Source organism: Bombina bombina, chromosome 6 (assembly GCF_027579735.1).
Source record: "Bombina bombina isolate aBomBom1 chromosome 6, aBomBom1.pri, whole genome shotgun sequence".
NCBI lineage: Eukaryota > Metazoa > Chordata > Amphibia > Anura > Bombinatoridae > Bombina > Bombina bombina.
The window spans coordinates 508,604,439-508,631,957 of record NC_069504.1 but is presented as its reverse complement, the minus strand read 5'-3'; the positions used below and the strand labels follow the sequence as shown (position 1 = coordinate 508,631,957).

General features: G+C 39.2%; 1 protein-coding gene across 1 annotated transcript in view; it reads right to left on the bottom strand.

Annotated features, from left to right (window-relative positions):
* The window catches only part of COMMD4 (COMM domain containing 4), a 40,408-nt gene extending 34,580 nt beyond the window's left edge, over positions 1–5,828 (bottom strand). The window contains exons 1-5 of the mRNA XM_053717400.1: positions 5,579–5,828; positions 4,222–4,293; positions 2,380–2,445; positions 2,249–2,288; positions 1,195–1,314 (exon numbers count right to left, since the gene is read on the bottom strand). Coding sequence (XP_053573375.1) covers positions 1,195–1,314; positions 2,249–2,288; positions 2,380–2,445; positions 4,222–4,293; positions 5,579–5,581 — 301 coding nt within the window. The 5' untranslated portion in view covers positions 5,582–5,828. The remainder of the gene's footprint in view (positions 1–1,194; positions 1,315–2,248; positions 2,289–2,379; positions 2,446–4,221; positions 4,294–5,578) is intronic.
* Positions 5,829–27,519: the final 21,691 nt, after the last annotated feature.

Here is a 27,519-nt window from a genome sequence, read left to right as displayed (position 1 = left end):
TGCACCATAACTGTAAAAAAGCTGACAGGAAAATATCACCTGAGCATCTCTATGTAAAAAAGGAAGATATTTATTTCCTATGTCATGGAGAGTCCACAACGTCATTCCAATTACTAGTGGGATATTCAACTCCTGGCCAGCAGGAGGAGACAAAAAGCACCCCAGCAAAGCTGTTAAGGGTCACTTCCCTTACCCATAACCCACAGTCATTCTCTTTGCCCCAGTCAATGAAGGATGTGTGAAGTTGGTGTCTAAAGATATTTAATCCTTTTATGGGTACTTTTCCCTGCAAGCAAGGATTGGGGTCTAGCTGTGTCCACGTCAATCTCTTTAGTAACCTCACAATTTTCTCAGCACACCAGAGTAAGTGCTGTGTACAGTTATACCTAAGCTGCTATCCAGCTGCAGGTTAAAAAAAAAAAAAAAAAAAGGAAGGAAGGAAGGAAGGAAGGAAGAAATGTACAGCAGCCAATCAGCAGTGCTAAGTTCATGAACTGTGATCTTGTGATATTTAATTGTAAACTTCTTTAAACTGAATAGGGAAATGATAGTCTGCATGAGGCATTTATCAACCCCTACGGCAGGCTTTGCCTGCCTACGACTGCAGGGTCTCATAAGAGAGCCATCACTCCGCTGCTTCCTCGTGATTGGCTTGCGCGGGAAGGGGGCGCTGTTGCACATGAGTGCAAAATAGCGCTTGTGTGCAATGCTGAATTCCAGCAGCGGAATTCAGCCCGCCAGAGGCAATCTGTGGCAGACAGAGGCGCGCATGTGCACCCCTGTCCACCTCAGCTTGATAAATCAACCCCTTAGGATATTTTAAGGTACAATACCTTACTTTTTTACATAGAGATGTTCAGGTGATATTTTCTAGTCAGCTTTTTTTACAGCTATGTTGCTTTACTTTCAAGTATTTCAACATTTGGGTATCATGTCCCTTTAAAGCCTATCTCCCTAAAATCTTTATTAGTGCTGGAAATACAAAGAAACACAAATGTCAGGGAATGTCTAAAGCTTAATAAATTTACATTTATATCAATGAACTTCACTACAAGGAGATTATTTTATCAGGTATAGGGGAATCTAATCTCTTGATTTGGTAGGGGCATAATCAATCCCTTTTTTTACTATTTTAACATTTCAGATTATGATGCTCGACAGCCCTGGGACGATGCTAAACTCCAACCTGCGTACCTCTGGGCAGCCCCAGCTGCTGTAGCTCACTGGAGAGACTTTCACTGCTCACATTATGTTTTGCTGCACTTGATAAGATGAAGCATAAAACAGCAACAGTGGCTTTTATATCACCAGTCTCTGTAAATAAAAGATTCACTAGTAAGAAACAGAATACAAAATATTATTGGAAACAAACAAACACCAAAAAGTGAAACCGAAACTTTTTGAATCGGGGGAGCATAAGTAGGACTATAATGTAAAGAGAATGCCTTAAAATAAAGTCAAATTGTATTCACATTTAATTTAGAAATTAAATATGGAACTGGTCACTATAAATTTGATTTAAAGAAATATATATATATATGTTAAATCAAAATAAGCATAAAAAGTAGATTGTGTTAAAAAGCAAACAACTTGCTGCTTTTCCTGCAAAATGTAGCCACTGCCTGTAGGAAGGGAAGGAAGCTTCCATGATAAAACTTAAGTTCTAATTAGGGATCCTGTCACATGATTTAACAGCAAAAGTCCTCTACTGAGCATGGGCAGGACACGGATTTCCTGTTGCTGGAGCACAATGAAAGAGAGTGCACATGTCTCCTAGCTACCACTTAAAAGGGGAAGTTCCTCATTTGCCTTACTGTAGAGACCAAAGCCCCCTTGTCGGGTTGGAACAGTAATAGACACTGCACAAATAAATTAAAAAAAAAAAAAATTTAAATGGTAAAATCCTTTTAAAATGATGAATAACACACATTGCAATTATTTATATTTAGTATAACCCTCTACTTAGTTCTTTATTACAACTATGAAACAGACTGTTTTATATCCCTTTAACTGTATATAGTACTCAAATTTACAAAATCTGGTACAAATACACATGCTTTTAATTTATTAGATGTACAAACAGGGGCCAAACACACAACTCTTGTGAGCCATTCTTTGGGCAGCCCTGTTCTAGAATATAGAGAAGTTGCTTATAGGGACAACAAGTAGAAATGTAGGTAATTTAACAAGAAAAAAAAAAGGAGGAATGCTAAAGAAGGTGGGTTGTACTATGGGAAGCGAGTCTCACCAAAGCGAGCATCTGATGTCAACTTCAAGATCTTTTCATACTGTTTAAAATAGTAAAGATAAATAAAACATCAGTTGCAATTACCAACATGCTTATCTCTACCGAAGACGCACCTCATGCAATTTACTTACATCAATCTTCTCCCCCAGCTGCTCCTTCAGAACTTGAGCACAGATCAACTTCAGCTTAACAGAGGACTAAGAAGGTAAAATTACAATAATTAGAGCAGACAGCTAAAGATACAGAGTAAGAAGTTATAAAATTGTAATAAAAATGTTAACCCCTTCACTATCAGGACTTTCAGAGAGGAACTTGCCCAAAATACCGGAGAATTTTTAGCATTTTTGCGATCACTCCATTTAAACAGAAACAACCCAAGGTAATAATCTAGGCCCATTTTGGTATATTTCATCATATAAAAACATTTTTTTAACTAAATCACTGAAATTATTTACATAGCGCTTGTGCAATCATGGCACCAAAGTTTGTGATGATGGCAAGTGAAGACGCCGCTTGACCTACCATCGCAATCTCACATACAGGAGTTGTTTTGAAAACCGCCTACACAGTGGACGATACTCACAGAGAGCATCCGTAGCAAGACTTTTGAACACTAGCGGGCTGTTTGAATCGGCTAAACTGAACGCCAGAGGCACGCTGTTTTACCTAAACCACCTCTGAATCGTCTAAACACGCTATCACGCTACTGTGTATACTGCTAGGTGGACTTCATCATCTAAAGACTTTTTATGTGCTTACTAAGTACATACTTCTTGTAAGTATGTTTCTATATGTGCGTGTGATTTTATAATAAAATTATTTTACGCTTGAATCTTGGGTTGCGCTGTGTTTTTCCTCTGTTCGCAGTCACAAATGTTTGTAAAAGCTTCTCTGGGATCCCCTTTGTTCAGAAATAGCAGACATCTATGGCTTTGCCATTGCTTTCTGGTAATTAGAAGGCCGCTAACCACACCTCTATTATTCCCGGCAGTGAAGGGTTTAATCACGTAGCTTGTAAAGTTCATTTTAGCATTAGTGTAGAGATTACCCTCCCACCTGACATTTCCCACCCCCTTATCCCTCCTAAACAGCTCTCTTCCCTTCCTCACCCCCCCACACTGGTCACCACCATCTTAGGTACTGGCAGACAGTCTGCCAATATGAAGATTTAAGGCAATTTTTATTTTCTGCAGTGTAGGATCACCCTTACCCTCCAACCTCCCTGATCCCTCCCAAATAGCTCTCTAACCCTCCCCCATCTAACTATTGTCCGCCATCTTAGGTACTGGCAGCTGTCTGCCAGTACCTATAAAACACACACACATTTTATATATATATATATATATATATATATATATATATATATATATATATTTATTTATTTATATTTTTGTTTTACATTTTCTGTAGTGTAGTGGTCCCCCACCTCCCCCTTCTGGCGATCATTAGTTATGGACCCTCCACCCCACATTTGTTTTGTATCAAAGTACCGCACAACAATATACTGTATGTCATTATGGCTAAATTGGTTAAAGGGGCATGTAATTAATATTCACCCCTTCTTAATAGCTTTATTTCAAAGGAAATTAAAATAATCAAATCAGACCTCCCAACTGTCCCTATTTGAGAAGGACAGTGCCTGATTATGAGCTCTGTCCGGCTGTCTCTCTGAAAAAGCCATATGTCCCTATTTGCAGAATTTTCCTTAGCCCCACCCATGGAGCACCTAGACACGACCACAAACACCAACCAACCAGTCAGATACACACACCGACTGCCCACACACACCCATAATCCCATCCACTATCCTACCCCCTCCCAACAGCTCCTCCCACAAAACAGCGACCTCCTGAATTCCTGATACTCAGCCACAAATGTTGGGAGGTGTGCAACTATTATTATTATTAATTTTATTTATATAAAATTGCATTCCAAATGACAATGTTAATTTAAAAAAAAAAAGTTTACTCAACAATTCTAGCCAAGGTGCTGATTTCAGCCAAAACCCAATCAGGGCAGTCCAAGTCTCCACAAAACCGGAACCTCTGAAATAGATAAGAATAAGAAAGATCTGGTGAGAAAAAAAAAGGATAGAAATTGGAGTCTAAGAACAAAATGAAAAATGGTGTTAGAATTTTAGAAGTGAATTAAAAGGATATTCCAGCCAAAATTTAAATGCACATAGATGAATTACATCTTTGAAAAGAAACATATTTGCAATATACATGCATTGGCAAAAATGCTTCTAGTAAAAGTTATCACTGTTTTTTTGTTAACATTTTTCTCTGCACGTGCATGTGAGGCATAGCTAGATATTCTCAGTGCACCAGCATTTTAAATACTGCAGTTGCTCAGAGCACCAGTGGGGATTGCAGCATGTCAGCAAATAACAAATTGAGTCATTACCAGATGGTACAAGCATACCTAAATACACATTTGGAACAGATATAGCTTTTATTAGAAACATTTTTGCTAAAACATGTATATTACAAAAATGCTTCTATTCAAAACTGATTCCAGTTTTGGCTGGAATGTCCCTTTTAAACATCATAAATCAATGTTAATGGTCTGCAAACTTATCTAAAACTCCAACTTTCCCCATCATAGTATGTAATTTTCCACCAACAGAACTCTAGACTGTTCTTATCTACCAGTGGGCAACAAATGCAAAAGTGAAGACAAGCAATACATAACCTTCTGTCATGGGAACATTTTTGTGAAGTTTAATCAAAGCTTTTACATTTTTGCTATATCCTAGTGTCAAGAATTGTTTTAGCATACTACAGTATTTTTATACTTTCATTGGAAAAGTAACATTAAAAACACAATAACCAGTTCCATATTGATTATGTAGGTTCTGTTACATTTGTTATAATTTTCCTAAGTGATGAATATACAAATTGTTGAATGCCATTAAGTAATAATACATCTTTGTCACTTATAAACAAACATTGATGGGTTTGCACAAACGCCTAGATGATGTGCAGCTCACTAACTGATAGTGAAATCAGTTGTATGATAGCGGAATAAAATATGCAGCCCAAGATGTGACACCTACAGCCACAAACGGACACACATTTATATGAAATAAAGTGGTATGTTTAGTGCAGTATCTCACACATTGCTTCACAATGACGTGTATGTCTCCATATATAGGTTTGTAACAGTTTCTATGCTGAGCTATCAATTTATACCTGAGCAAGCACCTGGCACTATTTACTGAAGCGAGTGACTCCTCTATGTAAAGACGGAGCAGACTCACTCATTTTTAGCTAGGCATTGATTCTATACGCGTAAAGAACCAACCAATGCATAATAATGTCCACTTACCATTCTAGTAGCAGCAACCTCTTCCTTGTCAGATGATCAAACCACACCTATTCCGATAGTATGCTATTTTTAATGTATCTAATCAACTCATACGGATTTCACGCAACAACAGTCTGACAGAACACCGGTTACATATTACAATAGGATTTTAAACTGTATTTTCATATATATTAAAATATCCCATCTATGCGTGCAATTGTGCAGGCCAAGATCTCACGTGATCTTTTAACTGCGGCGCATAGCAAGCAGGGAAATGTAGTCTTTTATTGGTTACATGTAACCACTTATATTCCGCGATAGTAATAGTATTTTTAAAACACGTCTTATGACCAAAAATATATATATAGATTATATATATGAAGCATTATTCTTGAAATATGTTAGAATATGTACCGAATGTCCATGGCTGTAAAAGCTAGTAAAAGTTAATGTGTTATGCAAAAGAGGGGTTCTGAGAGAGTGAGGAGGGGGCTGTGTGTGTGGAAGAGGGGTCTGAGAAAGTGAGGAGGGGGCTGTGTGTGTGGAAGAGGGCGGCTGAGAGGCAGATCATGCATTTTTAGAAAATAAATTTAGTTTGCAAAAATATAATATGAAAAAAAGAAACCATATGAATTGCAAATGTATAATTACGTTTGTATGTAATATCAGGGTGTGCAGGGAGGAACATGTATTGTGTTTCTGGACAGCACCATTCATATTCCTCCCTGCACACCCTGCAGCATGTGTAACTTATAAGTGTTCTGTAAGGGACGGGTGGCAACCCTAGAATCAGACATCCCAACCTGCAAAAACTCATTTCAGGGAGATGGCTTCACCCGCTACTGCGCCGCTACCCCCCCCCTCCCTCCCAGTTATATATTGGACACCTTGAAACCCTAAATAAGATAGAGACTTATCATTATAGTAGCTTCACACTAATGTCACATAAAAAAGTAGCTTTATTGCACAACCACATACAACAAACTTATTTTCTAGTGATCGTACACTTGTTGAATGCTCAAATATTTTATTATACAAAGTTTAATTACGTGCAGTAAATAAAGGTAGTATTTGTGTTTTATTTTATTAAAATCAGTGAGGGCTTTTTGGTTACTGATGCATGATTTGAGGGTTCTATAACGTCCCAGCAACTAAAGGCATTCCTTAAAGAAACACTTTTGGGCCACATTGGATCATGGTGCTTGGAGTTTCAGGGAGATTGCACTCCATTTACTGGCATCAGGAAGTCGCTATTACAATTAGGGAGACTCCCTGAACTTCAGGGAGAGTTGGGATGTCTGTATACACATAGTAAATAGTAGTACAGGTGTCATTATTTCCTAAATATTTCAAACACATATTTTATTGTCTCACATTTAGCATCAGTTCACTTTCCCAAAACAGCAAAATTCATGATTTCATTTAAAATTAACAATTAAAAATCAAAAAAAGAGAACAATTATTATTGGTGTCGCTATTCACCATCTTGCAATTTATGCAGAAAATGAGTAGGTATAAAATATCTAACCATACAAATACTACATGCATATAAAATTACGTAAAATTCTGATTTCCAAGAGGGGTAGCTTAACCTATTTTGACAATGTATTCATGTTCCAACCCCTGTCGGAAATCACTCACTATAGCAAAAAAAAAAAAATAGTCATCCTATGTAATATTTGACAACATATCATTCATTTTATCATTCTTTTTTATCATATTTTTTTAAGTTTAGACAAACATTGATATATGAGCCCTAACATCAACAAGTTATTAGTCTTACTTTGGCAATCACTTCATAGCTAAAATGAAAATGATTAGTAGTCAGCGCCAGGAGAGCAAAGCACACAAACGCACTATAAAAAACGGCCACCTAACAGGGTTGTACAGATGAATTAATAAATAAATAGTGGGGACATAGGAGCGCCACCCAAAGGGGGCTTAAGTGTGTTGGTGGAAAAGCTGGCCCCAAAGAGATTATCAATATGGGTGTGTAATGGCCAAAAAACAACACATAGTACTGTATTACTAAAGAGCGTAGAAATAGTACTGTATTAATAACACATAATACTGTATTAGTCAGGAGCGTAGAAATAGGGTGAAAATACAGACAATAAAGATCATATAAAAACATATGTTATATATAAAAACGGTTTTATTCCAAGGAATATATGGAACAAGATTGCTAGAACTATGTAGTAATCTAGCAGAGTTAGTCACAATCTAAAGTAAAATATTTAAAAAGCAACAGTGAAAAAGATATGTCAAACATTAGACAAAATAAGGGTATAAAAAAAAGGAACAATAAGAAAAAATAATGAATGATATTAATGAATCTGAGCTCAGATAAAGCGACGTCCCATATATAAAGCAACAATCTAGTCCCAAAGTCTATACAGTCACAAAGAGTAAAAAATCCAGTGGAGGTCCAGTGTGAAAGAATCTAGAGAAGAGAGAGAAAAGTACTATTATCCAGGGGAGGAAAATCTTTTATCCAAAACTTCTGGTTCAGAGTATGAACATCTAAAAGGTACCTGTGAAAGAAAAAACAAACAGATGCACAAAAACAGAAAAAGCTAGCTAAACTAAAAGGAAAAGTGCTCACCATATACAAATAGGAACTCGGGCTGGTATGTCACAGGAGGTCAACTCGTTTTGGCCGACTGAGAGGCCTTTATCAAGACTTTTTTACTCTTTGTGACTGTATAGTCTTTGGGACTAGATCATTGCTTTATATATGGGACGTTCCTTTATCTGAGCTCAGATTCATTAATATCATTCATTAATTTTTCTTTTTATACCCTTATTTTGTCATATGTTTGACATATCTTTTTCACTGTTGCTTTTTAAATATTTTACTTTAGATTGTGACTAACTCTGTTAGATTACTACATAGTTCTAGCAATCTTGTTCCATATATTCCTTGGAATAAAACCATTTTTATATATAACATATGTTTTTATATAATCTTTATTGTCTGTATTTCTCTTGTTAAGTGTATCCAGTCCACGGATCATCCATTACTTATGGGATATTAACTCCTCCCCAACAGGAAGTGCAAGAGGATTCACCCAGCAGAGCTGCTATATAGCTCCTCCCCTAACTGCCATTACCAGTCATTCTCTTGCACCCAACGAATAGATAGGATGTGTGAGAGGACTGTGGTGATTATACTTAGTTTCATACCTTCAATCAAAAGTTTGTTATTTTATAATAGCACCGGAGTGTGTTATTCCTTCTCTGGTAGAATTTGAAGAAGAATCTACCTGAGTTTTTCTATGATTTTAGCCGGAGTAGTTAAGATCATATTGCTGTTTCTCGGCCATCTGAGGAGAGGTAAACTTCAGATCAGGGGACAGCGGGCAGATTAATCTGCAAAGAGGTATGTAGCAGCTTATTATTTTCTGACAATGGAATTGATGAGAAAATTCTGCCATACCGATATAATGTAAACTCAGCCTTAAATGCAGTAGCAGCAACTGGTATCAGGCTGTCATGTATGTATATTTTACACTTCAGTATTCTGGGGAATGGCACTTCACTGGAATTATACTGTATGCATAAAACTTTAGCCTAATTTGCAGGGACTAGCAATAGGCTTTTTAATAACACTCAATTTATTAATGTTAAACGTTTTTTGCTGGCATGTAAAATCGTTTAATTTTCTGAGGTACTGGGTGAAAAAATGTTTTGGGCACTATTTTTTTCCACTTGGCAGTCGTTTTATTTAATTTATGACAGTTTACTGATCTCTCTCACTGTTATGTGTGAGGGGGAGGGGCCTTTTTTGGCGCTTTTGCTACGCATCAAAAAATTCAGTCAGAAGTTTATTGTCTTCCTTGCATGATCCGGTTCATCTCTACAGAACTCAGGGGTCTTCAAAACTTGTTTTGAGGGAGGTAATCACTCACAGCAGAGCTGTGAGATTGTAGTTGACTGTGATAAAAAAACGTTTATTTCTGTATTTTTTTTTTTTCTGCTATCAGGGTTAGTTATCCTTTGCTAATGGGAGCAATCCTTTGCTAAAATTGTGTTTTTTTACAAAGATTTGATGCTATAACTTTTCAGTTTATTAATTTTCAACTGTCATAACTTTTTCTGTGCTTCTTATAGGCACAGTACGTTTTCATATTATAGTAAATTACTTGAAAAGTATTTCCAAGTTGCTAGTTTATTTGCTAGTGTGTTAAACATGTCTGATTCAGAGGAAGATATCTGTGCTATATGTGCTAAAGCCAAAGTGGAGCCCAATAGAAATTTATGTACTAACTGTATTGATGCTACTTTAAATAAAAGTCAATCTGTACAAATTGAACATATTTCACCAAACAACGAGGGGAGAGTTATGCCGACTAACTCGCCTCACGTGTCAGTACCTGCATCTCCCGCTCGGGAGGTGCGTGATATTGTAGCGCCGAGTACATCTGGGCGGCCATTACAAATCACATTACAGGATATGGCTACTGTTATGACTGAAGTTTTGGCTAAATTACCAGAACTAAGAGGTAAGCGTGATCACTCTGGGGTGAGAACAGAGTGCGCTGATAATATTAGGGCCATGTCAGACACTGCGTCACAATTTGCAGAACATGAGGACGGAGAGCTTCATTCTGCGGGTGACGGTTCTGATCCAAACAAACTGGATTCAGATATTTCAAATTTTAAATTTAAGCTGGAAAGCCTCCGTGTATTACTAGGGGAGGTGTTAGCGGCTCTGAATGATTGTAACACAGTTGCAATACCAGAGAAAATGTGTAGGTTGGATAAATATTTTGCGGTACCGGCGAGTACTGACGTTTTTCCTATACCTAAGAGACTTACTGAAATTGTTACTAAGGAGTGGGATAGACCCGGTGTGCCGTTCTCACCCCCTCCGATATTTAGAAAGATGTTACCAATAGACGCCACCACACGGGACTTATGGCAAACGGTCCCTAAGGTGGAGGGAGCAGTTTCTACTTTAGCTAAGCGTACCACTATCCCGGTGGAGGATAGCTGTGCCTTTTCAGATCCAATGGATAAAAAGTTAGAGGGTTACCTTAAGAAAATGTTTGTTCAACAAGGTTTTATATTGCAACCTCTTGCATGCATTGCGCCTGTCACGGCTGCAGCAGTATTTTGGTTTGAGTCTCTGGAAGAGACACTTGAATCAGCTCCATTAGATGAGATTACACACAAGCTTAAAGCCCTTAAGTTAGCTAACTCATTTATTTCAGATGCCGTAGTACATTTAACTAAACTTACGGCTAAGAATTCCGGATTTGCCATTCAGGCACGCAGAGCACTGTGGCTAAAATCCTGGTCAGCTGACGTTACTTCTAAATCTAAATTGCTTAATATACCTTTCAAAGGGCAGACCTTATTCGGGCCCGGGTTGAAAGAAATTATCGCTGACATTACAGGAGGTAAAGGCCATGCCCTGCCTCAAGACAGAGCCAAACCTAAGGCTAGACAGTCTAATTTTCGTTCCTTTCGTAATTTCAAAGCAGGAGCAGCATCAACTTCCTCTGCACCAAAACAGGAAGGAGCTGTTGCTCGCTACAGACAAGGCTGGAGACCTAACCAGTCCTGGAACAAGGGCAAGCAGGCCAGGAAACCTGCTGCTGCCCCTAAGACAGCATGAATCGAGGGCCCCCGATCCGGGAACGGATCTAGTGGGGGGCAGACTTTCTCTCTTCGCCCAGGCTTGGGCAAGAGATGTCCAGGATCCCTGGGCGTTAGAGATCATATCTCAGGGATACCGTCTAGACTTCAAATTCTCTCCCCCAAGAGGGAGATTTCATCTGTCAAGGTTGTCAACAAACCAAATAAAGAAAGAGGCGTTTCTACGCTGCGTACAAGATCTTTTATTAATGGGAGTGATCCATCCGGTTCCGCGGTCGGAACAAGGACAAGGGTTTTACTCAAATCTGTTTGTGGTTCCCAAAAAAGAGGGAACTTTCAGGCCAATCTTGGATTTAAAGATCCTAAACAAATTCCTAAGAGTTCCATCGTTCAAAATGGAAACTATTCGGACAATTTTACCCATGATCCAAAAGGGTCAGTACATGACCACAGTGGATTTAAAGGATGCTTACCTTCACATACCGATTCACAAAGATCATTACCGGTATCTAAGGTTTGCCTTTCTAGACAGGCATTACCAGTTTGTAGCTCTTCCATTTGGATTGGCTACGGCTCCGAGAATCTTCACAAAGGTTCTGGGTGCTCTTCTGGCGGTACTAAGACCGCGAGGAATTGCGGTAGCTCCGTACCTAGACGACATTCTGATACAAGCTTCAAGCTTTCAAACTGCCAAGTCTCATACAGAGTTAGTACTGGCATTTCTAAGGTCGCATGGATGGAAGGTGAACGAAAAGAAGAGTTCTCTCTTTCCACTCACAAGAGTTCCCTTCTTGGGGACTCTTATAGATTCTGTAGAAATGAAGATTTACCTGACAGAAGACAGGTTAACAAAGCTTCAAAATGCATGCCGTGTCCTTCATTCCATTCAACACCCGTCAGTAGCTCAATGCATGGAGGTGATCGGCTTAATGGTAGCAGCAATGGACATAGTACCCTTTGCACGCCTACATCTCAGACCGCTGCAATTGTGCATGCTAAGTCAGTGGAATGGGGATTACTCAGACTTGTCCCCTACTCTGAATCTGGATCAAGAGACCAGAAATTCTCTTCTATGGTGGCTTTCTCGGCCACATCTGTCCAGGGGGATGCCATTCAGCAGGCCGGACTGGACAATTGTAACAACAGACGCCAGCCTACTAGGTTGGGGCGCTGTCTGGAATTCTCTGAAGGCTCAGGGACAATGGAATCAGGAGGAGAGTCTCCTACCAATAAACATTCTGGAATTGAGAGCAGTTCTCAATGCCCTTCTGGCTTGGCCCCAGTTAACAACTCGGGGGTTCATCAGGTTTCAGTCGGACAACATCACGACTGTAGCTTACATCAACCATCAGGGAGGGACAAGAAGCTCCCTAGCAATGATGGAAGTATCAAAGATAATTCGCTGGGCAGAGTCTCACTCTTGCCACCTGTCAGCAATCCACATCCCGGGAGTGGAGAACTGGGAGGCGGATTTCTTAAGTCGTCAGACTTTTCATCCGGGGGAGTGGGAACTTCATCCGGAGGTCTTTGCCCAAATACTTCGACGTTGGGGCAAACCAGAGATAGATCTCATGGCGTCTCGACAGAACGCCAAGCTTCCTCGTTACGGGTCCAGATCCAGGGATCCGGGAGCGGTTCTGATAGATGCTTTGACAGCACCTTGGACCTTCGGGATGGCTTATGTGTTTCCACCCTTCCCGATGCTTCCTCGATTGATTGCCAGAATCAAACAGGAGAGAGCATCAGTGATTCTAATAGCGCCTGCATGGCCACGCAGGACTTGGTATGCAGATCTAGTGGACATGTCATCCTGTCCACCTTGGTCGCTACCTCTGAAGCCTGTTACCAGAAAGATTTACCATAAGATATGGCGCAAATACTTATATTGGTGCGAATCCAAGAGTTACTCATGGAGTAAGGTTAGGATTCCGAGGATATTGTCTTTTCTTCAAGAAGGTTTAGAAAAGGGTTTATCCACTAGTTCCTTAAAGGGACAGATTTCAGCTCTGTCCATTCTTTTACACAAACGTCTGTCAGAAGTTCCGGACGTTCAAGCTTTTTGTCAGGCTTTAGCTAGGATCAAGCCTGTGTTTAAAACTGTTGCTCCACCATGGAGTTTGAACTTAGTTCTTAATGTTTTACAGGGGGTTCCGTTTGTACCCCTTCATTCCATTGATATCAAGTTGTTATCTTGGAAAGTTCTGTTTTTAATGGCGATTTCCTCGGCTCGAAGAGTCTCTGAGTTATCTGCCTTACATTGTGATTCTCCTTATCTGATTTTTCATTCAGACAAGGTAGTTCTGCGTACTAAACCTGGGTTCCTACCTAAGGTGGTCACTAACAGGAATATCAATCAAGAGATTGTGGTTCCATCTTTGTGTCCTAATCCTTCTTCGAAAAAGGAACGTCTGCTACACAATCTAGATGTAGTCCGTGCCCTGAAATTTTATCTACAGGCAACTAAGGATTTTCGACAAACGTCTTCCCTGTTTGTCGTTTATTCTGGTCAGAGGAGAGGTCAAAAAGCTTCGGCTACCTCTCTCTCCTTTTGGCTTCGTAGCATAATACGGTTAGCCTATGAGACTGCTGGACAGCAGCCTCCTGAAAGAATTACAGCACATTCTACTAGAGCTGTGGCTTCCACTTGGGCCTTTAAGAATGAGGCTTCTGTTGAACAGATTTGCAAGGCTGCAACTTGGTCTTCTCTTCATACTTTTTCCAAATTTTACAAATTTGACACTTTTGCTTCTTCGGAGGCTGTTTTTGGGAGAAAGGTTCTTCAGGCAGTGGTTCCTTCCGTATAAAGAGCCTGCCTGTCCCTCCCGTCATCCGTGTACTTTAGCTTTGGTATTGGTATCCCATAAGTAATGGATGATCCGTGGACTGGATACACTTAACAAGAGAAAACATAATTTATGCTTACCTGATAATTTTATTTCTCTTGTAGTGTATCCAGTCCACGGCCCGCCCTGTCACTTTAAGGCAGGTAATTTTTCCATTAAACTACAGTCACCACTGCACCCTATGGTTTTCCTTTCTCTGCATGTTTTCGGTCGAATGACTGGTAATGGCAGTTAGGGGAGGAGCTATATAGCAGCTCTGCTGGGTGAATCCTCTTGCACTTCCTGTTGGGGAGGAGTTAATATCCCATAAGTAATGGATGATCCGTGGACTGGATACACTACAAGAGAAATAAATTTATCAGGTAAGCATAAATTATGTTTTTTCACCCTTTTTCTACGCTCCTTACCAATACAGTATTATGTGTTATTAATACAGTACTATTTCTACACTCTTTAGTAATACAGTACTATGTGTTGTTTGTTGGCCATTACACACCCATATTGATAATCTCTTTGGGCCCAGCTTTTCCACCAGCACACTTAAGCCCCCTTTGGGTGGCGCTCCTATGTCCCTACTATTTATTTATTTAATCACTTCATAGCTATAAGGACATGAAACCCCTTATTTGTATCATGCATCAAGGTATTATGACATATTATTATGGTGTGGGGGTCATAAGGGCCTGTTAAAATGCATTAGAGCCCCAAAAATAGAAACAACTTGAGAAATATTTGTCATTGTTATAACAATCAGCTGGAAGTGGGCATGGTGATCACCTAAAATAAATTAGGAGTTGTGACCCCTCACTTGAAAGAGTGGAATTCTGTCTTTCACACAAGGGGTCTCATAGCCCTCTATTTAAATCAAATGGGGAGATAGGAGCCCTGTAGAATATCCTTTCCGCACAACTAGGGCCACCACTAAAAATCTTGGGGCCCCTTACAAAACCATTGATCACCCCCCACCCCCCTTGACCTGCGTAAATTTGGGCTATATGACTAAAATGTGTGCACATTTTTTTTATGAGTGTAGTCAAACTTGAAAATGTTGTAAAGGTAATAACACACATATCAATGAAACACACAGAGAGACACAGATTCACATAACGCAGAAAAACACTCAGACATGCAGAGGCACTAGCACACACAGACACACTCACAAATACACAAACCACTCAGTCACACACATACACCTACAGAATCACACACATAAACATACTCACAGACACTCACACACTCAGAACCTACAGAAATACACACACACCGAAACACACTAACACACACACAAAGATATTCACAGTGACACACACACTCAGACACACAAACACAGACCCCTACAGAATTACGCACAGAAATATACATGCAGATACACAAGAAAACTCACACACACACTCAAACACAGATATATAAAGTCCAAAAGACAGCATCACTCATCAATATCTTCCAAATTTACTCATCAATATCTTTCCAAGTTTACATCTTTATTAGAATATCCCAAAGGTGTTTATACAAAACAACGTTTTAGGCATGCTGCCAGATAACACTGAATAGCGCACATAAAACATCTTTATAGTTAGGCTCAATTATCCCCGCCCCATGCATATTAACTCTAAAATCACTCAAATATTTATCAACAATCCCACAAAGTGAGTAAAAAACAATACATAAATGTGTTTTTATATGTACGCACACATCTGCAGTCATTTATTGTACTTCATTAAAGGGACACTAAACCCAATTTTTTTCTTTCGTGATTCAGATAGAGCATTATATTTTAAGCAACTTTCTAATTTACTCCAATTATCAAATTTTCTTCATTCTCTTGGCTTAGGTTCAAAGGCGTTTACAAGTGTAGCAATTCCACTTGCAAAGCATGCGAACATTTGATAGTGGGAGAGGGCTTCAGTAGTGAAGCCACCCACAGGACATAGAGTCATACTAAGTGTATGAACTGTAGGAACATATATACTATTTACTTGGCAAGTTGTATAGACTGCCATTTACAGTATTATGGCATGACTTTAAGGGAGACACGTTCTCGGATAAGAGAACACCTCATGAATATCAGGGCTGGTACTCTGACCACTCCCCTGGTCCAGCACATCAATAGGGTCCACAACAAAAATGCTAAAAGCTTTAAGTGGACTATAATCGAGACAGTAAGTGCTGGAGTGAGGGAAGGGTACAGAGACCATGCCTTGGCAAAGAGGGAGGTGTTCTGGATATTCCAACTACAAACAAGGTTTCCGTCAGATTTAAACTCTTCATATAACTTGATAAATTTTTGGAATTAATGGAAGTGAAGATATATGCTAATACAATATTCAATACCAAGTAATAATTAGTCTAAACAAATCACCACCAATGTTGCAATAATCAATAAAGAATAATAAATAAATAAGAATAAAATTAACACTATAGGTTTTGGCTACTCAATTTTTCTGGAGACAACCAGATGTAATAATTATATGTTGATTAGCTACATACTATCTGTATGGTTAGTGAGTAAGATTAGACAGAGGTATGGAAAAACCCTTTAATGTCAAACTATAAAATGTGCATTACATCTGTAGAGTCTGAGTGAGGGTATTATATCTTTCAGCTAAGGGTTTTGTGCTTAAGTTTATATCATAACAAAAGTTGTAAAAGGTTTAGAGCCTGAGTTTATACCATGATGCACTAATGGTTGTGCATTAAGAATAGCACGTTTAACCTTAGCTTCATATACCATTACTATATACTATGGGAAAGTTTAAGTTTGAACTTCAATGTATTTTAGTTATTTGAGAAATGGTAATAAAGAATATACTGTACCTAACCATTATTGAGAGCCGCTTACGAATCAAACAAGTCAATTTAAGTCAAAGAATTGGAGAAATAGCTTTTTACAGACCATACTGTCATAGCGTATAACGCTCTCTTGAATTTACATCTGTAACACATAAAGGTTAAATACTATGGAACTGCTATTTGTATGTACCTTTAAGAGCAATTTGTAATTAGGTTGTTAATTAATGAATGACTCGCAGCTTGTGAAATAATTTGTATTCCCTTTAAACAGCCCATAAGCACTAGAGGAGGCATAGAGCTATGAGTACGGCACCACTGTCGAAACGTGTAAGCTTTGTCTAGAGCTGAAGGGCACATGTAATGTTGCTATGTGTTTACGTTGTTTTATCAAGATTTTGAATAAACTTTTGTGCTTTTAAGTTGCTGCCGCTCCGAACTTTTTGTGCATTCCCTTTAAGTGTTATCTGACATGACTAAGGGCAGCATGCCCGAAACATCATCATGCATATACATCTTTGGGATATTTTTATAAAGATGTAAACTTTGGAAGATACTGGTGAGTGCTGCTGTCTTTTGGACTTTATGGGCAAGATTACAAGTTTGCGCGTTATGATTTTTCCGCATGCGATGTGGTCTTTTCGCAATCAATTTCCATTGCGCAGGTATTACAAGTCTTGAAAAATCGTTATTGCGTGCATGCATACGCCTTTTACGCAACAATCCTTTCTGCTCTCGAAGAGCTGTATTAATGGTTTTGCGCAACATAAAAGTTTCACGACACACTTCAAAAATACACTAAAAAGTACAGTTACACTCAAATTGACACCAAAAAACCCTTTGAACAGCTTAGAACCCAGGTGGGAAAGTGCTTAGCACTCAAAGGGTTAAACAATATCTCTAACAAAAAAGAAGTAAAGATGGACGAAAATAATGAGCACTCAAAGAAGAATAGAATCAATTATCAACATGCCCATGCATAAATAAGCAAGGAGACCCAACTAGATATAAAATATAACATTTATTAGGTATATATTAAAAATAAAGAGTATGTGAGATATGTAAATGCATTAAAACTTAGATTAATATTGGAAATGAGCTGGTAACCACACCGTGGTAGGGAAAATAAAGTATTATCAAGTGATTACAACATCTATGATAAGCTAATGGTTGCTACACGCAAAGAGGCTGCAAGTAAATGTACCACCATGGAAAGCACCACAACAAATTAGCTATAGGGCAAAGAGAGCCCCACAACAAAGACCACTAATAAAGGTGCAAGTCCAATGGGCACAAAAGAAACCTGAATATTATACTTAAGTAAGGATGGCTAATTAGCAAGCTATAGCGGATAAGCACCGTAGCCATTAGTCTGAAAAGTGAGATGCAATATGAGTTGATTCTCGCAGTGTTATTAACTATTAACCCCTTAATGACCGGACCATTTTTCAATTTTCTTACCCTTAATGACAATGGCTATTTTTACATTTCTGCAGTGTTTGTGTTTAGCTGTAATTTTCCTCTTACTCATTTACTGTACCCACACATATTATATACCGTTTTTCTAGACATTAAATGGACTTTCTAAAGATACCATTATTTTCATCATATCTTATAATTTACTATAAAAAAAAATATAAAATATGAGGAAAAAATTGAAAAAAAAACACACTTTTTCTAACTTTTACCCCCAAAAGCTGTTACACATCTACAACCACCAAAAAACACCCATGCTAAATAGTTTCTAAATTTTGTCCCGAGTTTAGAAATACCCAATGTTTACATGTTCTTTGCTTTTTTTGCAAGTTATAGGGCCATAAATACAAGTAGCACTTTGCTATTTCCAAACCACTTTTTTTCAAAATTAGCGCTAGTTACATTGGAACACTGATATCTTTCAGGAATCCCTGAATATCCCTTGACATGTATATATTTATATTTAGAAGACATCCCAAAGCATTTATCTAGGCCCATTTTGGTATATTTCATGCCACCTTTTCACCGCCAAATGCGATCAAATAAAAAAAATTGTTGACTTTTTCACAATTTTTTTCACAAACTTTAGGTTTCTCGCTGAATTTATTTACAAACAACTTGTGCAATTATGGCATAAATGGTTGTAAATACTTCTCTGAGATCCCCTTTGTTCAGAAATAGCAGACCTATATGGATTTGGCGTTGCTTTTTGGTAATTAGAAGGCTGCTAAATGCCGCTGCACACCACACGTGTATTATGCCCAGCAGTGAAGGGGTTAATTAGGGAGCTTGTAGGGAGCTTTTAGGTTTAATTTTAGCTTTAGTGTAGTGTAGTAGACAACCCAAATTATTGATCTAGGCCCATTTTGGTATATTTCATGCCACCATTTAACCGCCAAATACGATCAAATTAAAAAAAAAACTTAAATTTTTCACAATTTTAGGTTTCTCACTGAAATTATTTACAAACAGCTTGTGCAATTATGACACAAATGGTTGTAAATGCTTCTCTGAGATCCCCTTTGTTCAGAAATAGCAGACATATATGGCTTTGGTGTTGCTTTTTGGTAATAATAAGGCCGTTAAATACTGCTGCGCACCACACTTGTAATATGCCCAGCAGTTAAGGGGTTAATTAGGTATCTTGTGGGGTTAATTTTAAGCTTTAGTGTAGAGATCAGCCTCCCACCTGACACATCCCACCCCCTGATCCCCCCTGACCCCCCTCAAACAGCTCTCTTCCCTCCCCACCTCACAATTGTCACCGCCATCTTAAGTACTGGCAGAAAGTCTGCCAGTACTGAAATAAAAATATTTTTTTTATTTTTTTTTATTTTATTGTCATACAGTCTGCAGTGATGGATCCCCCCTTACCCCACAATATCCCTGATCCCCCCATACATCTTTCTAACCCTCCCCCTCTATCTATTTGCCGCCATCTTGGGTACTGGCAGCTGTCTGCCAGTACCCAATTTGCTCCCCAAAATAGTTTTGTTTACTTTTTTATTATAAAATATTTGTTTTCTGTAGTGTAGCTGGCCCCCCTAAATAATCTACATCCCTCCCCCTCCCAGATCCCTTACTAAAAAAACAGAGATGCCCCTGCATCTACATCGATCTTGTTTTTTTTACAAGTTGCCGGTATATTTTGCGTGCGCGCGCACCCGCCACCCCGTCGCAACAGCCGCACCGGGTAACAGAAGCAGGATATTATCCGATCGGTTGGGGAATCAATGCCTAGGGGTATAACTATTAAAAGCAGCTCCCATCCACCAACTAAGTTATGCACATAAATAGCCGATGCAGATGGGGCCACAGAGTGGCCCTTTCTGCATCGGTATGTGAAATGGGGGATTGTAGTGATGCCTCAATATTGAGGCATCACTATAATCCCTTGTAAGCAGCTGGAAGCGATCATGATCGCTTCCAGCACTTCAGACAACAGAGGACGTACCAGGTACGTCAACTGTCATTAAGGGAAGTTTTTTCTATGACGTACCTGGTACGTCCTCTGTCATTAAGGGGTTAAAGGTGCAAGTCCAGGGCTAGCGAACTATTAAGCATATACTAAGTACAATTAGACTGGAAGCTAGTTGCGATAAGTAAGTAGCTAGGATATCCTACTACCAAGAAGAAGCGCCAAACTGATTAAACTAGAAGCAAGACTAGTTCTCGCCACAAATTAACACTAACAAAAGCGCTAGTCCAAAGTAGGGATACATCTAACAATAATGGAGTAACTCCAAGTTAAATCATAATTATCAACATGAATAGAGATTATTAGGCTAATACAGTGGTTGCCAGCTCAGGGAAACACCTGATGCGCATTTCACCGACAATGGCTTTGTCAAAGGCTAACCTGAGCTGGGTCAACCCTCTGCTTATTATTCAAGTTTAGAACCAATCAAAAAAGGGGGTGTGAACACACACCCCTCTGTATAGAGCCTATCACAAAAATGGCTACAGGATTGGTAGTTCTGTAGTGACGTGTACTGACACGGATCGTGGGAATAACTATAGCAACTACATGTTAGTACCGTCTTCGAGTATATTAGAAGTACAAGGACTATGTACAAAACCAAACTATATAATTGATTTGTGGGTAAACACACATTGGCATATTGAAATATTCCCTGTGTTAAAACTACATAGATGACAAAACAAAGAAGACAGAGCGCAACCTCCTCTGAACATAAAAGCAAATTGAAGCAATTTATTCCAGGGATATATGGACAAAGAGACACATAAAAAGTGCATAAACTGCACGTACATAAAACAATTGAATTGCAGGCACAAAAAAGTCACCAGTGAGATGAATCCTCCTCTCGGGGCGTGATAATGTTCTTTTTCGTTCCTCTATGCGTCCACTATTCAGGAGCTATTGCCGGAAATCTTTAGGACGCCACCGGAACTAGATGGAATAAACACAGCGTCACGGGTTCTCTGACTGGAGCCGCTATATGCTGTTCCTGTTCCTCTCTGGTTAACACTTGCAAGGCACTCTACGCGTTTCGTCGGGTTACGACCCGACTTTGTCAAGAGATAGTTTCAACAAACAAGATGCATCCTTTTGAAGCGTGTAGGACACGCCTCCAGTTTAAAGAGTTCTGATTGGCTGGTAGTCCAAGCCTAGCATACGGGTACACACCTCGATAGAGTTTTTCACTGAGCCCTATTAAAAACAATAATAAAAGAAGCATGCTGGGCTATGAATAATAACATGATAAAAAGCCATAATGGCGTTAAACAAGCCTAACATGCATAAATACATATCGTTCTTTAAAAACAAATAACAATATATCAAGTAAACCAAAGTTTTATTGTATGGTTTGTATTATTCCTTAGACTATGTTGTAGGGCAACATCAACAACCCTCAATGTACATGTAAAGAATAATACTACCTCAAAAATTTGAATACATGTTAACCAGTATACAGTGTATACTTAACAATTGAAAAAAAATAAGAGCTAGAAAATAGTGAATACAAATTAAGAAGAAAGAAAATAACAAAAGAATGTCATTTAGGGTACACACGTTAATGTGTGGAAAGCTTGATGTTAGCTTTACAACAACCGTGTACCTAATATGTGTAATGTTATAAATAGAGACTAGAATATTAAAAAAATCACGGAGTCCTAAATAACATGCCCTAGAAATATTAGAATTAGGGAATAAATCCTAGAAGGCATACCTACACTAACGTGAGCTCACATAAAAGCCTGTAGGTCCAAATCAATGTTAAGACCCCTTGGATTCTCAGTATTAAGAGATCTTAATTCGTGAATCCAGAAAGTCTCACGTTGTCTTAGACTCATCAACCTATTTTTAGAGCACTCAGGCGGAATCCAATCCAATACCATCATTTTTAAACCCTCATTATTGGCATTATGGAAGTGTTTGAAATGACACGGGAAACTGTGGTTCTCTACTCCATTTTTTATGTTGCCTAGATGTTCATTGAACCTACTCCTAACCAATCTTTTTGTGCGACCTACATAGTAACAGTTACAATCACACCTCAGAAGGTACACTACATAATTTGATTTACAAGAAAACTTCTCTTTAATTTTATAGGACTTGGTTTTGTCCATATTATCAAAAGTGTCACCTCTGATTATGTTTTTGCACATGTTACAATTTTTCAAACCGCAAGGCCATGTTCCATTCTTTCTACTAAGCCAGTGGTCCTTTGGACTTTTAGCTGGAGCTTTAACTGAAATAAATTTAGATGGAGCCAAAGTGTTCTTTAAATCTTTGTTTTTCTTATAAGTGATGGTTGGATGATCAGGTAACACTGCCCCCAAAATGGGATCTGATGTCAAGATCTTCCAATGTTTTTTTAAAATTAAACTAATATCTTTGCTCCCTTGGCTGTAAGTAGTAATAAAACAAATTTCCTCTTTTCCCGAGGGTATCCGTTTTTTTGTTTTTATTTTTATTTTGCTCCAGCATAGTACTCCTATCCAAATTCTATATTCTTTCTTTGACAAAGGATAAGTGGGAGTTGTCATAGCCCTTTTCGACAAATCTAGAGTCTAAGGACCTAGCTTCAATCAGATAGTCTTCATGATGTGTGCAATTCCTGCGTATCCTCTGATATTGTCCAAGGGGAATGTTCTTTTTCCACCTCGGGAGGTGTCCGCTACTGGCACTAAGGAATCACTAAGCAACATCAAAAATGGAGTAGAGAACCACAGTATCCCGTGTCATTTCAAACACTTCCATAATGCCAATAATGAGGGTTTTAAAAATTATGGTATTGGATTGGATTCCCCCGGAGTGCTCTAAAAATAGGTTGATGAGTCTAAGACAACGTGAGACTTTCTGGATTCACAAATTAAGATCTCTTAATACTGAGAATCCAAGGGGTCTTAACATTGATTTGGACCTACAGGCTTTTATGTGAGCTCACGTTAGTGTAGGTATGCCTTCTAGGATTTATTCCCTAATTCTAATATTTCTAGGGCATGTTATTTAGGACTCCCTGATTTTTTAATATTCTAGTCTCTATTTATAACATTACACGTATTAGGTACACGGTTGTTGTAAAGCTAACATCAAGCTTTCCACACATTAACGTGTGTACCCTAAATGACATTCTTTTGTTATTTTCGTTCTTCTTAATTTTTATTCACTATTTTCTAGCTCTTATATTTTTTTCAATTGTTAAGTATACACTGTATACTGGTTAACATGTATTCAAATTTTTGAGGTAGTATTATTCTTTACATGTACATTGAGGGTTGTTGATGTTGCCCTACAACATAGTCTAAGGAATAATACAAACCATACAATAAAACTTTGGTTTACTTGATATATTGTTATTTGTTTTTAAAGAACAATATGTATTTATGCATGTTAGGCTTGTTTAACGCCATTATGGCTTTTTTATCATGTTATTATTCATAGCCCAGCACGCTTCTTTTATTATTGTTTTTAATAGGGCTCAGTGAAAAACTCTATCGAGGTGTGTACCCGTATGCTAGGCTTGGACTACCAGCCAATCAGAACTCTTTAAACTGGAGGCGTCTCCTACCCGGCACGCTTCAAAAGGATGCATCTTGTTTGTTGAAACTATCTCTTGACAAAGTCGGGTCGTAACCCGACGAAACGCGTAGAGTGCCTTGCAAGTGTTAACCAGAGAGGAACAGGAACAGCGTATAGCGGCTCCAGTCAGGGAACCCGTGACGCTGTGTTTATTCCATCTAGTTCCGGTGGCGTCCTAAAGATTTCCGGCAATAGCTCCTGAATAGTGGACGCATAGAGGAACGAAAAAGAACATTATCACGCCCCGAGAGGAGGATTCATCTCACTGGTGACTTTTTTGTGCCTGCAATTCAATTGTTTTATGTACGTGCAGTTTATGCACTTTTTATGTGTCTCTTTGTCCATATATCCCTGGAATAAATTGCTTCGATTTGCTTTTATGTTCAGAGGAGGTTGCGCTCTGTCTTCTTTGTTTTGTCATTAGTGGTTCTTTCGGGAGCAGCAGCACAGTTTTCTGCATCTTCGGACAGAGCGGCATCCCATCTACTATATCACAACATCCTCACTTGGACTTGGGAAGTATTATTCATATTGTTACATGTTATTTCCATTATACTATACTCGGTTGATATATTGTGATATATCCCACTTTGATACTAATTTTTTTTTGTATTTAAGCAGTTATAAGACATGTATGTCTAAATATGGATTAGTATAACGCCATTTTACATACGGGTTTATATGGTCTAAACATCATTTATGCTACTACACTTAGGTATAGAACTGATGTATGTATTACCTTTGTGTTGTACTTATAAGGGCAGCAAACAGGTTATATTTCAAAACTGAAGCTGATTGGGTTTATAAATTAGATCTTGGTTTAAATTGGAGAAGCGCAGTCTGTATATTTGTTTTGTTTTGTATTAAAACTACATAGAGTTAATAATATAGAGTGGAATACACTGATATTCGCTAATTGTGTTGTTTGAACTAAGCCTCATTCCTAAACAAATTTGTGCAGTATAAACAAACCTACGGTATATTGTAAATCAATGTATGTATGGATTTTGGTTATATTTGTGTCGGAATGCAAATTACATATTGATACGTCAATACTTAATAAAACAATATAATTTATTTTAACTGGCAAGCTACTATGTACTGATACGGTAAGTCAGAATATGCTATATAGACATACCTTTTATTAATTAATGCGATTGATAAATACACCCACAAGCCAATATGTCGTTATCTATTCTGTTAAGACACATGTCAAATATGAATATAACGGTGTAATAATAGTGGGGGATGCTCAGCTGGTGTCAGGGTGCCAGGAATCAGACTGAGACGAGAAGTACAAAAATAATCACACCTTTATTAATAACAAAAAAAATAATAAAAAGTCCACAAGTCAAATAACAAGCCAGGAGTCAAAACCAGAGCTGGTAGTCAGACGAGCCGAGTCAGGAGCCAAAGCAAATAGTCAGACAAGCCAGAATCAGGAACAAGGAAAACAGCAGAGTCAGGAACAAGCCAGGGATCAGGAACCAGGAAGGACATCAGACAGCCAGGTAATACACAGGAACTCTCACAAACAGGTCTGAGACAACGCAAAGGCAAAGCATACTGAACAGAGGCCCTTTAAATAATAAGTTATGACATCACAATTCTGAGACTGCATTCTGTCTCACACAGATGATGCACACCAGTCTGACCATAAAAGGAAGTGCAGTAAATGAGCAGCATCCCCCACAATGCACCATAGTCAGCAAGAGAGGTGAGTAAAATGTCTGCCAGCAGCACATGGCAAACAAAACAGGGAAAAAACCCTGACAGTACCCTCCCCTCAACGACCCCTCCCCCGCGGGAGGACAACAGACTTATTGGGGAAACGGGCATGGAAGGCACGGAGGAGGGCGGGAGCATGAACATCAGAGGAGGGAACCCAAGAACGCTCCTCCGGACCGTAGCCCCTCCAGTGAACCAAATACTATACACGGCCCCTGGACATACGAGAGTCAATAATGCTGCTGACCTCATACTCCTCATGGTTGTCAACAAAGATAGGACGGGGATGAGGCAACACAGTGGTAAACCGATTACAAACCAATGGTTTCAAGAGGGAGACATGAAAAACATTAGAGATGCGCATTGCAGGAGGTAGGTCAAGAGCGTAGGCCACAGGATTGACCCGTCGGAGTATTCGAAAAGGACCAACATAACGGGGAGCCAATTTATTGGAAGGCACACGAAGGTTCAAGTTGCGGGAGGACAGCCAAACTCTCTCACCAACCTGGTAGGAAGGTGCGGGCAGACGCCTACGATCAGCCTGGAACTTTTGGCGCTGCATAGAACGATGAAGGCAATCCTGAATCTGCACCCACGTGGAACGAAGTTGCCGGAGATGCTCCTCCAAAGCCGGAATACCCTGAGACATGAATGAATCGGGCAACAAGGATGGTTGAAACCCATAATTTGCCATGAACGGGGATAACTTGGAGGAAGCATTAATAGCACTATTACGAGCAAACTCTGCCCAAGGTAACAGTTCAGACCAATTATTGTGGTGATCTGAGACATAGCAATGGAGGAACTGTTCCAGAGCTTGATTAGACCGTTCCGCAGCCCTATTGGATTGAGGGTGATATGCCGAGGAGAAGGAAAGCTGGATCCTCATTTGAGCACAAAAGGAAAGCCAAAATCTGGAGACAAACTGGCTACCCCGGTCCGACACTATCTCCTTGGGTAACCCATGTAAACTGAAGACCTCCCGGGCAAAAATTGAAGCAAGCTCCTGAGCGGTAGGCAACTTCATCAAGGGAATGCAATGTGACATTTTAGAAAAACGGTCAACCACTATAAGGATAACAGTATTGCCAATGGAAACAGGGAGCTCGACAATGAAGTCCATGGAAAGATGTGTCCAAGAACGCTCACCATTAGCAATAGGTTGAAGAAGACCCACAGGAAGACGTAAATGAGTCTTATTCTGTGCACAAACTGAGCAGGAGGCAACATACGCAGCAACATCAGAACGAAGACCTGGCCAACAGAATTGTCGAGTGACAGACCAAATCATTTGGTTCTTGCCTGGGTGACCTGCGGCTTTAGAATAGTGGTAAGTGTGCAAAAGTTTAGTTTGAAGATTCTCAGGAACAAAACACTTACCACTAGGTTTCTCAGGAGGTGCATTGGTTTGTGCAGCCAGGATCTCCTCCCCCAAGAGAGAAGTCAAATTAGTACGTATGGTAGCTAAAATATGGTCAGGAGGTATAACAGGAGTAGGTACAGACTCCTCCTTGGACAGAGGCGAAAATTGTCGAGAGAGGGCATCAGCCCTAACATTCTTACTACCAGGCAGGTAGGAGACCACATAATTAAACCAAGACAAAAATAGCGCCCATCTGGCCTGTCGGGGTGAAAAAACGTTTTGCTTCAGATAGATAAGTTAAATTCTTGTGGTCAGTAAGAATGAGCAATGGCACGCTAGTACCCTCGAGAAGATGCCTCCATTCCTTGAGTGCCAAAATTATGGCCAGTAATTCCCTGTCACCAATTTCATAATTGCACTCTGCTGGAGACAATTTCTTAGAGAAGAAACCACACAGATGCAAGGAACTGTCAGGCGTAGGACGTTGAGACAAGAGGACACCTACTCCAGTCTCAGACGCATCGACCTCAAGAACAAAAGGCAGGACAGGGTTAGGAGGAGCCAGAACTGGAGCGGCAGCAAAGGCAGTCTTAAGACTATCAAAGGCCTTAAT